Source organism: Colletotrichum lupini, chromosome 2 (genome assembly GCF_023278565.1).
Source record: "Colletotrichum lupini chromosome 2, complete sequence".
NCBI classification, from domain to species: domain Eukaryota; kingdom Fungi; phylum Ascomycota; class Sordariomycetes; order Glomerellales; family Glomerellaceae; genus Colletotrichum; species Colletotrichum lupini.
In genome coordinates, this window is record NC_064675.1 from 1,354,720 (window position 1) to 1,367,919 (window position 13,200).

A 13,200-nucleotide genomic window follows, 5' to 3' on the forward strand; every position below is an offset into this window, starting at 1 on the left:
ATATTATTAAGCTCGTTCGTTGCGCTAATTAATTAGGTAAGTAGTTATTACGTAGGTATTTCTTTTTACTAATTTAACTAGTTAATTTTTAATTACGGGCCGGCTATAGAAAAGTCGTTTAGTAAAAAAGCTACTCGGGGCGATAATAAAAGGCTAGTTACTTAAGTAGTTCTATTAATTAACGTAGTTTAATATAATAAACGTCGACCTCTCGTAAGTAATAAAGGGCTATAGTTACTTAATTCTATATAGTATTTAAAAATCGCCTCCTTTTTTATCTACTTTTATAAGGTTAATTAGTATAAATCTCTTATCCTATATAGTATTAAGAGGTCGTCTCTTTTACGTAGCAAGATACTTTACTAATTTATAATAATAGAATTTAACTACTAATTAGTATTAGTATTCCTATTATAGGGTAGTTAGTTCGAACTATAGTTAACGAAGAGATTAATTAAACTATATAAATATCTACGTAGTAGGTGTAAAAAGGAGGTTCTAACCGTAGGTTAGGCTGGCTACGATAATCCTAAATAGGGCCCCTAATTGGCCCCTGCGCAGTCGGCTGTATGCCGCGGTCGAATTGGACTTCCAATCCGACAGAAACGTTTCATTTAGTAGACCTCAGTGCACGAAGCAAACACATCTTTAAAAAAGAAAAGAAAACGGAAGCTCAAGGAAGCTCGAGACCTCACGATGGACATGAACGACAAGATGGAACTCCTCAAAGTTCGTCCACGCATCTCATTATCACGCTCATATCCGATGCTCCAACGCCTCACTCGCTCTGCTCGTCCAACACAAAACAGGCATCTTTCTCTCACGACTCGCAAATCTCGCGTTTGCTTGCAACACCAACAAGAAACAAGTCCACTCCGTTCGCCAGCAGAACTGAATTTCAGAAAGCAATTCACCCGACGTGTAGAAGAAGCTCAGCAAACGCTCACAATCACTGACTTACCACCTGAACTCCACCACAGCATCATCGACTTTCTCGACCCCATCGATAGTACGTGTCTCGGGTTGGCAAGCCGCTACTTCTATACCCTTCATCGACGACGACATGGCACTGTCCAGCTCGCCACGAGACGTCCGAGGCCGGACCACCGAGAATGGGCACGGAGGTCAGCATCCGCTTTGTCGGCCTTCAAGTCCATCGACGCAACAACGGCGATGACTGTGACTGACCCTATGGACGATGCCACGCTGGCAAACGAGCAACCGATATCCCATCCGCAGCCGCGACCACCCTCCTGCTGCGCAAAGTGTGGGCTCGAGCGCTGTGAACTACAGAGACACATCCGAGACTGGTTTCCTCCAGACCACGAATACTGCACCATCTCTGAGAAGTACGTGAGATTAGGCCTTCACAGAGAGAAAGAAGTGTTCTGTCACAGGCGCTCGCCTAGGAATTCCAGCTGGTGTGGGAAACACCATCCACGATCCGTGGCCAATAAAGTGGCCTGAGAAGCCATAGGACCGGGTGATATGAACACTGCTCAGCTACCGAAAAGGATGGGGTAAAAGATGATCTGGGTGGTATAGGAGAGGAGCACCCCTGGTTTACGCAACTTTGTGTCGTAAGAAAGAGTAATAAAGTTCAGACTCGAAAAGCTTATCTCAACTCACGTATGAATGAGACGGGACTCATCCGAGCTTCACCCACTCTCAATTCACCCCTCAATACAGTTGAATATGAATTAACTGACTCGTTGTATTCCCCCTTTGGGGCAGCATCTCCCTGCCGCATACCCGTTGATCGCATGAACCCCCGGTTCGGTTCGTGATGAGTTACAATCCGTCTTCGCGGTTCCCCGATTTCCGCTGAACTTGATTCAACATGGCTAAAAAAAAACGCAATCTCGAGTACAGAGTCTTAGGCAATCGCGGCCGAATCGCCAGGAGCCTGGGGTGAGTGCGAGTTAGGAGTCGCCAAGGAGCCGTATCTCTTAGTCAACTTGCCTCCTAGTTGCTGCTCACGAGCAAACCCTCAAAAGTAGGTTGAAGTGTTGCACGGTAAACGAGCATCTCATCAACGTCATGTCACGTAGGGATGCCAAGACTTTGAAAAAGTTCGAGAAGCAAGCAACGCCGCAGGCCAGCAGAGGCCAGGAACCCACAGCTTCCCGCGCCCCCCGGAGTTGGAGAAGTGGCAACTCCGGCTCCCCGGATTTATCCCCTCCCTCTATTACCTGGGATTCCAAGTACTCGCCGAGTCATTGTGTCTTTACATCAATTACCCGATTCGATGGGAAGGCGGTAAAGAACACGGGGTCGAGCCAATCATGTCGAGTCGGACGGCTGGATCTGGGGTGATGGGCTATGCTTCGCAAGGATACTACGATGTCGCTCGAGACGAGGGGGGAGGCGGGAGGGAGAGCGGGACTGGGAAGTCTATTACAAATGGTGCGTTTACAGACGCTGTACGAGATTTAATGGTCCAAGACTTCTATTGAGAGAGAATCTCAGGATAGACTTGTCGGTTGAGAGTCCAGAGCACACTTCTCTCCAGCGCATCGAGTCGCGGAGGCGCGACCGAGGCCGACAATAAGTCCCTGTTTCCACTTGTTTCTCCCCACCGGGCAAGTGATCTTCGTTTTGAAGTGGATGTGCTCATTGTATAGAGTGTGGCAATGTAGATCAACTCGAGTCATGGAACCTGTACCGTCAACCTTGTTGATTGACATACTGCTATTTGTTCTTATTGACGTGAACAAACGCATCGGTTCTCTGCCCTCTTTGGCCTTGAAGCGCGCGGACAAAGAAACTGGTCATGGCTGGACACAAAGAATTACGAGATGATGAGTTTGAAAATGAACGGTTTGTGGCTTGTGATTTTGTTGAATAAAGTAGAGTAAGGTAAGGTATGTATCTGTTGATGCCAACAGTGATGGCGCCAATTTAACATTTTGACCCAGAAAGGTCGTCTTTTCTCGAGCATGTTTCCGCGCCAGCGAGTAGATACGATACAAATGCCTATAGTCTTGGGCCAAGTAGAGTCTTCTAAAATCTTAATCCTCGTCGCTATGATCGAAGCAGGGCAGTCCACGCTCATGGTAATAATATGCAAAAAAGAAGAGAAGAAGAATAAGGTGGGAAAGGAAGGGATGCCATTGCGCTTTGCCCTCTCGGACCGGCGGGAAACACGAACATGAACTCTTTTCAAACCCATGACTCGTCCCTCTTTCACTGCTCCCTCCCTGAAAACTCGTAGCCCTCCATCCAGCCGGCAAGCTGATCCAATTCACAGCTGCCGCAGCGCAGCAGCAGACGTTGGGTGTACGGGACCTGTACCGCGGCTGCCGACGATGATGTATCCTTTTTGCCGTCCGTCTGGACCAAATCCGCGAACCGGGCATCGCTAAGGTAGTCCTTGACACGCATCTCCTCGGCCGGCAACGAAAACAGGCTGGCGTTCTGCCTCGTCACCTCCTCGATGCTGACGTTGTGTTCCCGCTCAATCATCCGCTTGCCGATGTAGTGCAGCTCATGTCCCTCGCCCAGCGTCACGGGCTCCCGCCTTCCCATGGCGAGTTCCCACGCAATGAGCCACGCCTGGTACCGTATATCGAGCCAGCGGCATTTAACAATCACGAACTCGACAAGGGAGAGGAAACTCGGTTTAAAATCGAATTGGAAATCGTCCGGCGTCTCGGGTGGCACGTCCGGGCAGCTGTCGAGGATCAACCGCGCGAGCACGACGATGCGCGCGAAATTCTCCTTGAAGCAGTCGTACACAGACTCGTCGTGGGACCGGCAGACGCTGATGCAGATCTTGGCCGCCTGGTACTTCATCTCCGTCTCGGCGCAGATGAGACCCTGATGCTTCGGCAGGGGACGGTCGCCGTCGGCGTCTTTGCGGGGGTTCTCGACAAAGGCGAGGAAGGCGGCGTGCCAGCGGTCGAGCGAGACGCAGATGTGTTTTTGCTCCTCGGACATGACGGGGCCCTTTGAGGCGAGGCGGGAGTCGGTCTGCGATCCGGGGTCGGCGGAGCGGATGTAGCGGATGGCGTCGAGGAGGATCGGGTCGACGGCGCGTTTGGGGAGGTAGATGCTACTGCTCTTGTCAAAGGGGCCAAGGTTGTACCTGGATCCCAGCCCGCCGAGGCTTCCTACGCCGCCGCCGCCGGTGCCGCCGCCGTGTTGGAGGTTGAGTGAGGGGAAGCCCGGTTTGTCGTAGTAGCAGAGCTGGATGATGCTGAGGCGGTGGAATTTCGGGACGATTTCGTCGAGGGTGTCTTGTTCCAGCTCGTCGTAGTCTACGTTGTTGAGGATGTTGATGCCGCTGGCGAGGTGCTGCATGGCGGCGTCGAAGCTCTTGCGGAGGAATTCCGTGGCGATGAAGAGGATGCAGCAGGAGAGGACGACGTCCACGTCGTTTGGCTGCGTCATGTCGTCGTCGGGGTCGTCGCCGCCGGCTTGGCTTTGGGGTGATGTGAAGGGGTTCGTCGGCGTGAGGGTGTCTTGCCGGTCTGGTTCTGCGAGCTCTGGTATGCTCGAGATGCCTGGCGTCATAGCTGCCGGGGATTGGATTGCTGATGATGGTCCGGCGGAGGACAGGCTCGGGGATGAACGGTTGCTGGGTGATCCGAAGGACCTGCTACTGTCGTTTCGTATCGTCGTCGTCGTCGAAGTCGTCCTAGTGGTGGTAGTTGTTCCTAACGTCGTCTGGACATCCTCAAACCCCCTCTCCGGCGCGACCTTGTTGGCCATCAACCGCAACGCCTTGCCATAATGCTCGTCGGCCTGCGGATTCCCTCTCCCTCCATCAGCAGTCGTTGCCGTCTCCGCTGTCGTCGTCGCCGACTTTATCGTCGCTCCTTGGATCGAGTTACTCGGGGGTCCTCGCTGCGGGAAAAGACTGCCAATGGCAGCCATGGCATGCCTCACGGCGGGCTCCGACTTACTCAGGCGCGGCACGAGGTCGGACCAGAACTTGTTTTCAAAGTTCTGTGGCAGGTTGGGGGCGACGTCCCGGGCAAAGTACTCCACGGTGGCCTGGTCCGATTCGAATTCCCAGCCCGCCCTGGCCTGCGCGAGCGCGTCTCTCAGCCTCGTGGTGCGCGAGCGGGCGCGGGCGATGGCCCGGTTGCTGGGGACGACGACGGCGTAGCCCTCGCATTTGCGGCCGGTGCTGGTGCAGCGCGCGCACGCCGGTTTTGCTTCATCGCACTTTACCTTGCGTGACCTATTTGAATGGGAGAAGAGAGAGAATTAAGAATGGCGAAAATGACTTAACGACGGAGGGAGGGAGGTGTTCCTTTTTCTTCTTGAGGACGGGATTGTGAATGTGGGAACGGAGACGGAGACGGAGGGTGAGGCCCGGTGGCCGCTTGGTCACACACGCACATCACACACTCTCACATACAACACATTCTACAACGCGCGCACACGGTACGGCACACCTTACACACACCATATACATGTATACCACCGTACATACGCAGCCGGAGACGGGGCCGCTCGTCCAGTCTCGTCTCGGCAGCCGGCCCCGGTTGAAAACTCCAGCCCCGGAGACAATCCGGAGACCGGCCGGAAGTCATCCGACTTTTTGAGGGATATAACACGTTCCGCCCGAGGCTGGGATTTCGGGCTGGAGCCAAGGCAGCGCCGCGCAGCAGCCACCCTCCAGATCGCCGATCAAGAAAGAAAAAGTCAAAGTGAAAAAAGAGCAAATACAGTACGAGAAAAGAAACTCACTTGCAAGTTAAACAGCCTGTGCGAACCTTTGGCTGGCCCTTCCGTGTCATTATGCCTGTTCCGCTTTGCTCTGCTCTGGTCTGGACTCTACCGTCCCGCGTGTGCTTGCTCCAGCTGGCAGGCGGGAAGGTTGAGAAGGTAAAAAAAAACCCGGACCCAGGTCCGAGTACCCGCACAAAGCACGTTCGACAGCTCGCGGCAAATGCGTGCGGGATTTGGGTGTGTGTGTGTGCGCGTGTGGTGCAGGAAGTTTCCGAAGACCCGGAGGCTGCGGCTGCGGCTGGGGGCCTGGCGGGAAAAAAAGAGGAGGAGGAGAACGAGGGTGACGGGAGGCAAGGCTACTCTCTTCTGAAGATCTAGAAGGGAAAAGGGATAAGAGACAGAGGAAAAAACCAAGAGAGCAGCAAGTTGTTGCGTTTCAAGTTTCGGAGGGGCAGTAAATCAGCCGCGCCGATGAGGCCAGGCAGACTAGACGCAAGATGCAGGTCGCAAGGACGCAACTGGCCGAGGCTGAAGGATGGGTGAGATTGGTTCGTGTCTGTCTTGTCTGTCTTTCTCTGTCTATAGGCTGCTTGCTTAGTTTTTCCTCTCCTCTGCCTCTTTCTTGTTCTCCTCCTCGTTCTTCTTCTTCTCTTTTTGTCTGCCCGCCCCCTTCCCCTCCGCCCTCCGGCCCCTCTCCCCCTCGACTAAAAGGTGACTGAGCAGCAAATTCCTGCCTGCGGCACTGCCTGGTCTGGCATGGTCTGGTTTCTTACCTACCTAGGTAATTCTGGTTCTGGTTCTGCTTCACCGTTCTGCTTCCTACGCGCAAGGCACAGGCACAGGCGCAGGCGCAGTGCGCGGCGTGGGTGGGCGGCGCGGGTTGCGGTGTCACTCTTGTTCCCCTGTCTCTCCCTGCGTCCAGTCGACTACCTACAAAGTATTCTCTTTGGCTCTTCTCTGCTTGTGACTTGTCCTCAATTTGGGTCAAATTTGGGTGCAAATTTGGGGGCCGCCGCGGCCACCACCGCCGCACCACCAACAAGATGCGTTTCTTTACCAAATTGAACTCTTCGGGCTTCTCCCCTCCCCTGCACAGCTGCAGTTGTCACCTGAGGAGGACCTGGTACGCCTGTGCTTCCTATGGCCGATCCAACACGGCGCTAATTTTTTTGGTCACTTGGACTTGGCGTCGAGAAGACCGGGGGGAGGGAGGGGGGCGTGTAGTGTACCGTCGGGTGTTGATGAGATTGATGACCCAAGAAGGGAATGCGAGCGCGGCTGTGCCATGTTCAAGTTGTGTCTGTTGGACGGGGGTGGGATGATGACGATTATGCAAAAAGGACTTTGGTTCATAATTATCTCTTGTGCCTCTTACTGTGCCGTATTTCTACGGATAACTTTTCTTCTGCACCATCGTCTCACTCTTTCTGCTCATCTAAGTTATAGAGAGAGTCAAGTACAGACACTCGAATCTTGACATCGACACTTTGGGGGGAACCGAATACCTCCGCCCGTTGCCGTCCGCCTAACAAATCAGACGATTTGATTGTCACGAGCTAAATTGTTAGGGCTCGGATAATGACATGAGCAACTAGCGTCTCTGGATTCGTCTGGATTCTAGGCCCTGTCAATGGCTCATGCTTCATGGTGTCGGGCTTCAGCTACGTCTGACAGCTGACCAATGAGACGTTTCTAAACCGAGACAATGGAAAAAGGAGATGAATGCAGAAACAATGCTCGCATTCTGCGCAACCAACCCTGGCCCCCCCGTCCACCCGTCCACCGGTGCGTTGCGGCGTTGGGCGGCGTTGCCTGTGCCGGCGAGCTATTTCGCGAAGACACCACGTTTCCGAACACCAAACATGCCTAAACTCATGGATGATGGGAGGGGGCTTCAGGCTTGTCAGGGAAGAGGGGAGACTAGGTAGGAGGGGCCGTCAAATGCGACGGATCATCGGCAGATGACTTCCCAAGCGCCTCCCTTTTGAAACATTTGTCGAAATATCGTTTCTTCTCTGACAGAGAAACTGCCGTAAACCTGGCATGTCTTGTCTAGTCTCGGGTGACACCGTGACTAGTTACAGATGATCCGCCATACTCGGTACACAGTAGGAAAAAAACGGCCTTTGGAACTTCATAGAATGGGATCAGCATTGGGGAATGTTTCACTCCAATCAAAAGAATTGACCCAATAAGCTCAGCCATAGACATTCGCACCAGCTGTGAAAACAACAGACAAGGGTCGGTTTTTGTGCCTGTAGCCCATAGATATAGCGTATCTCGCAAGCTGCGCGCTTCTCCCCTCCAAAATAGGAGTGCTCGGTAAGAAACCACATGAAAAAAGACCTAGGCTAAATCCGCCGATCTGGGCTTCAATCGCCGACTCACACACCCCCCAAAATAGTCCAATCCTCGCGAATCCCATCTTCTCAAAATACTTGACACACCGGGGACCATTGGTCTGTGTTTCTCGGTTGACCCGAGTGGTGTCGGTGTCGGAAATTGGTAAATGAAATGGCTGGTGAGCCGAGGCAACTTCGCACTTTGATGAATAAGATCCCAGCAGCCGGTTTAGTCTGCCCAGGCAGGCGAATTACGTGAGAGAGAAACTCGAGCAAAGGCCACCTTTGCATCCCGATTAATTTCCAAAGAATCAAAACAAAGGAGAAACCATTTCCCACGGTCGAATCCTGCGTCCTTTCGCAAGAATCCGTCAGCTCGTAACTGCGTAAGCACACTGATGGATTGTGCTGCAAGTGTACAAGTCATCAAAGAGGGAGTTGGAAGGAATGCAATTTGTCAACATGCCGAAGCCACAAGCGTCACTATGTTTGAGACAATTCCAGATATCATTTACCGACCGGTCTAACGCCAAAAATGGCTTGGCATGGGTATTGGGAAAACCCAAAAGTACATATAGAAACAAGCCCCTTGCTGTCTCTGGATAGCCGGCGGGATATCTCGACTTTTGTCACCAGACGTTGGAGCCTAGACGTCGCGAGTCGTAACCGCGATATTCGCTGCCCACTACCCTCTACAGCTTTTTCAAACATAGCCCACAATTTCGGGATGGTCTTCAACAATCAAAAATCCAAGACCCGCCTTGCTAGCTCAATCGGTAGAGCGTGAGACTCTTAATCTCAAGGTTGCGGGTTCGACCCCCGCGTGAGGCTCAAATCCTCACCGCGATTGACCAAGTCATTCTTCGGGTATTTCTTTTGGTGGTTTTGATCATTTTTATCGAAATCGACAGAGCTTCGGGCACTTTTGTTTGACTTTTTGACCTTACGCTTTTGGCTCTTCTGCGTTGACGGCTTTCGACTTATGCACACGCCACTCGTCTGAACTAAAGTTGGAGAAACTCTAAGTTGGCCTTGAACTTAGAACCAAACAGGTATCGAACTATCGATGCAATGATTGGTCCCTTCACGATGCTCATCCATCTCATCTAGATAGCCCGCAAACGGCTGACAGACCAGGAGATTTAGAAGCTGGCTGTGGAATGGCCAAGTCGAGGCCTGGAAGAATAATGCAGTCAAAGCGCTCGCTGGAAACTTTCCTCCATGGTCTGCGAAAGAAGTGTCTCATTAAAACAGTGTTTTCTTCAACGTGTCTAGACTCATCTCTTTCAGCGACACATTCTCCTCCCCGCGTCACATTGGCAGTAAGGGGCTCGCAATCTTTCGTCTTCCACCTTCACCGTCATGGTCGTCCAGAACGATGGCTGGTGGGTTAAAGAAGCCCAGGCATCTCTCTGCCTTCAACATGGACGAAGATGGGTAGACATGGAAGCTCAAGGCTTCCTATTTCGTCGAGAGATGATAGAAGAGACTCCATCGGGATGGTACCTAAACTCCTTGCTCAAAACTTGAACACTTCACTTCACTCCATACTAACATGCATCAAGCTCTTCCTTGCTGATTTTCTTTCTAACACAACGACATGAACCACGAACCAGCAAAGCCATGCCGAAAATCGAGATCCTCAATCTGCCGTCAGAAGTACTCCTGGAGATATATCAACACCTAGCAGCACCGATGCAAGACGCGTCCTCAGAACACTTGTACTGGTATTATTTCTCCATCTACAGCAGCGGCGTCATGCAAAGACCAAAGCTGGCCGAAGTCCTCGCGTGTGGTGCACCCCTTGCTTGACTGATGCGGACGTGCAGAGCCATGCACTCGATGGCGGGCCACGAACTCTGCTCGTGCTACTACGACATGTTACCTGCAGCAGTCTTCCCAGACCTGTGTCTTTTGTTGGACATTCGAGTCCCTGAACGATTCTTTCGTCATCACCCGCTACCTGGGTAGAGCTTGAAAGATATAGAGAAGGACATCGCTGCCACTCTGAAAGGTTTGGATATTGCGAACAGGTTATGCATGCGTGTAGACGTTCACAACGACGTAACTACAGACATGAAGTGGTCGGATGAATAGCCTTGACGAAGAATGGACCACCAACGCCGCAAACCGCCTCGTTGTCTTTCTCAACTAGAACAATTATCGTTTACCTTAGAATGCGGACCGCAAGACCGCATTTCTACATTCACTGCCCACCTCCTCCTCGACTAAGGTACCTCCCCGTTTTGACCAGCCTCAACGTCAGTCTAATCCATCCATAGAAACCCGCCCTTCCAGCGTTCAAGACCAACGAAACTACACATAGCTTTTATACCGAAACCAAACACCCAATCACCCGTCTCGGGTCGATCGAGAACCGGAGCTCGCCAATCCACAACCATAATCAACATCGTGCCCCTTCTTGCCCGTTCACGAAACGTTTTCCTTCCGAATTCCAAGGGATGTTCGTCTCGAACACCTCCGTCACCTCTTCATCCTGCTCTACGGACCGCTGTCAGTCACAACTTCGATCTCAGGGTGGGGAAATTACTGCGGGGGGATTACTATCAATAACCTTGACGAATTAAGCACCGAGAACTTGGAGAGTTTGACGGTCTCGCGCGCAGAAGACTGTTTCGACGAGCTAATAAGAACGAGTCTGCCAGAGTTGTGCCGCGAGCTGATGGCTGGGCGGTTCAAGAACTTGGACGACGTTGAGATCTTGCACTATGCCATCGATGAAGATACACGGTCCAATACAGCGCGCAGCTTCTTGAAGTTGTTCAGGTGGAAGATCCTCAAAGAAGTGTGTGGTCGGTGGTTCGAAGGGAAGCTCTCCAGGGTTGCTGATACTCAGATTGTTCAACCACGCGCAGCCCCTTACTTAGTCATAGGCGATCGATGGTCCTCATGAATTCGTTGAGAACTGTTCGCAATTAAGAAACAATAGACCTTGAACCTGGAATATGTCAAGCCTAGGGTGGTAATGCCATCATGCTCTGCTCCTCATGAATGACTTGAATGCGTATGCTCATGAATCTCCACCGACTTATTCCCCGAAGCCGTCCCCCTCGACTCAAACATCGTCAATCCATGCTCCTCAATATCATCCTCCCGCCCCACCCCCGTACCTAACGACCGATGCTTCTTCCTCTTCATCCCCGAGCTCCCAATCGTCTGAATCGAACTATGCACCTTGGGCGTCTGATCCTTACCTCCACCCGTGAACAGCCTTCTCAGCGTCGGCGCGCACCCGCACACAATCGCCAGATTCGCCTCGAGCGCGGTCCACACCCAGATGTTGAAGCCGTCCCATGTCAGGTCGTAAGAAGGGTCCTCCACATACAAAACTTCGACGCGGATGACCCAGTACGTTCGCATGATGCCCGCGAGCACGACGACGGTGCCGAGGCCAAAGAGGATGATGAGGCTGATGCGCTGGTTGAGGGGCATCTGGAGGCGGAAGAGGGTCGGCATCGGGAGGAGGTACACGGCGACGTCGGTGAGGACGTTTGTGATGCCTTGACCTGCTAGTGGCGGCCATTCGGGGATGCAGTTTCCCCAGTCGGCGAAGAGGGTCCAGTAGTGCCATATCGGCCTGTAGTTGAAGTGTCTGTCAGTCTTTTTGCTATCTGAAAGGGTCCAGGGTGAGAGTGTTTGCTTACATGCACTGCGTCCAGAGCACAATGAGAAAGACCCAGACGAGGGTGAAGACAAGACCGCCAGTCACCCAAGTAAGCCGTTGGAACCATGTCCCCGGTGCCGCGAGCCTCAGATAGCTGGCAAGAATCGAGAGCTTGGACAAGCCAGAGGCGAACAGGAAAAGAGTCTGCGCAGCCATGGAGATCTACCATAAATCAACCGTTAGAGCTACGCCTCTAAAGTCAATATCACGCCGAAAAGAAAACGTACCTGTCGGCTTTGCTTGATCAGTGACAGCGGAACATCCCATACATGCAGGTTCCAGCCGTATAATTCAGTGGCTAATCGCAGATTGTTAGCCTCAAGGTTCCTTATTGCCTTTGACATTGCCTTTGACAGCTTCAGATGAGGGCGAGCCGTACCGAGAATGACGCAAATCGTGACGCCAATGCAGAATACCATGCCAGCAACCATAAGCCAGTCATCCCACCAGGTCTGTCGAATCTTGACAATCCTGATGTACATCCGCAGGCAGAGGCATATCATGGCGATGCCCAAAAAGACCATCTCGATGATGAGCAGCCCCGGCCCCCGATTCTCCGGGTTGATGTAGTTCGGCCGCGGCCAATGGATGAGCACATCGATGGGTGGGATCCTCATCGTGATAGAATCTCCGTTCCTGTCTCGGGCGTTTCCTAGCGATTTTGGATATTGTCGTCGCGAGAGACATAGGCAAAAGGCCTCAAAACCTTCCCCTCGACCGTAAGTCTTGAGAGCGCCGTTGAAGATCAGTCGACGATTAGTAGTTCAAAGGTTATTCCATGGGAAGTGGCCATGGCTGATACTATTAAACCTCCCCTCGCCAAGCAAACACGCAGCGCTATCCTTCATTGTCACCTCGCTTGGAGAAATGTTTTTTTTTCTCTCTTCTCAGGGGCACACCATTCACCTTGTCAGCGTAATAACGCTATGGAGCGGCTCCGCGAAAAAGGTGTCAAAGAAACAGTGTGTCTCAGACAGCCGGATGCATCTTCGACAAGACGCGACGGGATCAGCACTAGGCAGTCCGAACCATGTGTTTTGGGTCGACGCCACACATGGGGCGTCGCGCAATCCTCCAGAAAACCCGAAGATCATGCAATCATAAGGGGGGCTAGCTCTCGATGTGACGCCCAGTCTTGCCAGCCTAGGCTGTGCTTAGACCACATCTAGAAATCTAGAATCTCGCGGCCGCATTCGACTCTCCCACATCGCAAAAGAATGACTACAAGGCGGCCGCTGGGCGTCGACCCGGACAAATGGCACGCTTCAATCTTTCTTTCCACCGGGCGGGGCTAGCCTCGAAGGCTTCTCGAACTTGCTCCTCTTGACTTGGTTCCAAAACATTGGGATAAAGCAGCCCGTCCTTTGCTCGTTGTGTACGTAATGGGGTTGGCTTTCTCAATCAACTTGTTGATGTCCAGGTGCTCCCATATCCTCCAGGAATCGGATCACCTTCTACGCCGCGTGGCAGCCCTACCGACAACACCAGTCT

General features: G+C 52.4%; 7 protein-coding genes and 1 non-coding gene across 8 annotated transcripts; 6 read left to right on the forward strand and 2 right to left on the reverse strand.

Annotated features, from left to right (window-relative positions):
* Positions 1–696: 696 nt before the first annotated feature.
* Positions 697–2,802, forward strand: CLUP02_02770 (uncharacterized protein; the record flags this gene model as incomplete). Its single annotated transcript, XM_049281799.1, has 9 exons — positions 697–1,353; positions 1,410–1,446; positions 1,504–1,580; positions 1,641–1,783; positions 1,881–1,911; positions 1,970–1,996; positions 2,052–2,423; positions 2,496–2,586; positions 2,651–2,802. The coding sequence occupies 9 exons, from the start codon at positions 697–699 to the stop codon at positions 2,800–2,802; spliced, it is 1,587 nt and encodes a 528-aa protein (XP_049138942.1).
* A 384-nt stretch (positions 2,803–3,186) lies between these two features.
* CLUP02_02771 (uncharacterized protein) lies at positions 3,187–5,543 on the reverse strand (the record flags this gene model as incomplete). Its single annotated transcript, XM_049281800.1, has 3 exons — positions 3,187–5,188; positions 5,279–5,332; positions 5,392–5,543. 3 exons carry the CDS (start codon positions 5,541–5,543, stop codon positions 3,187–3,189), a joined length of 2,208 nt encoding a protein of 735 aa, XP_049138943.1.
* A 208-nt stretch (positions 5,544–5,751) lies between these two features.
* Positions 5,752–6,225, forward strand: CLUP02_02772 (uncharacterized protein; the record flags this gene model as incomplete). Its single annotated transcript, XM_049281801.1, has 3 exons — positions 5,752–5,838; positions 5,947–6,022; positions 6,098–6,225. The coding sequence occupies 3 exons, from the start codon at positions 5,752–5,754 to the stop codon at positions 6,223–6,225; spliced, it is 291 nt and encodes a 96-aa protein (XP_049138944.1).
* A 500-nt stretch (positions 6,226–6,725) lies between these two features.
* CLUP02_02773 (uncharacterized protein) lies at positions 6,726–7,004 on the forward strand (the record flags this gene model as incomplete). The annotated part of the gene is made up of 2 exons (XM_049281802.1): positions 6,726–6,825; positions 6,880–7,004. The coding sequence occupies 2 exons, from the start codon at positions 6,726–6,728 to the stop codon at positions 7,002–7,004; spliced, it is 225 nt and encodes a 74-aa protein (XP_049138945.1).
* Positions 7,005–7,415: 411 nt separating this feature from the next.
* On the forward strand, positions 7,416–10,179 carry CLUP02_02774 (uncharacterized protein; the record flags this gene model as incomplete). Its single annotated transcript, XM_049281803.1, has 15 exons — positions 7,416–7,584; positions 7,644–7,714; positions 7,761–7,783; positions 7,864–7,939; positions 8,087–8,187; positions 8,246–8,279; positions 8,347–8,394; positions 8,448–8,573; positions 8,631–8,686; positions 8,779–8,847; positions 9,171–9,248; positions 9,315–9,461; positions 9,641–9,814; positions 9,854–9,991; positions 10,107–10,179. The coding sequence occupies 15 exons, from the start codon at positions 7,416–7,418 to the stop codon at positions 10,177–10,179; spliced, it is 1,383 nt and encodes a 460-aa protein (XP_049138946.1).
* Positions 8,783–8,855, forward strand: CLUP02_tRNA041. Its single transcript has one exon. It is a non-coding gene; the product is annotated as a tRNA-Lys (tRNA).
* Positions 10,180–10,201: 22 nt separating the features above from the next.
* On the forward strand, positions 10,202–10,598 carry CLUP02_02775 (uncharacterized protein; the record flags this gene model as incomplete). Its single annotated transcript, XM_049281804.1, has 2 exons — positions 10,202–10,257; positions 10,307–10,598. 2 exons carry the CDS (start codon positions 10,202–10,204, stop codon positions 10,596–10,598), a joined length of 348 nt encoding a protein of 115 aa, XP_049138947.1.
* A 432-nt stretch (positions 10,599–11,030) lies between these two features.
* CLUP02_02776 (uncharacterized protein) lies at positions 11,031–12,326 on the reverse strand (the record flags this gene model as incomplete). The annotated part of the gene is made up of 4 exons (XM_049281805.1): positions 11,031–11,622; positions 11,690–11,871; positions 11,937–12,007; positions 12,089–12,326. The coding sequence occupies 4 exons, from the start codon at positions 12,324–12,326 to the stop codon at positions 11,031–11,033; spliced, it is 1,083 nt and encodes a 360-aa protein (XP_049138948.1).
* Positions 12,327–13,200: the final 874 nt, after the last annotated feature.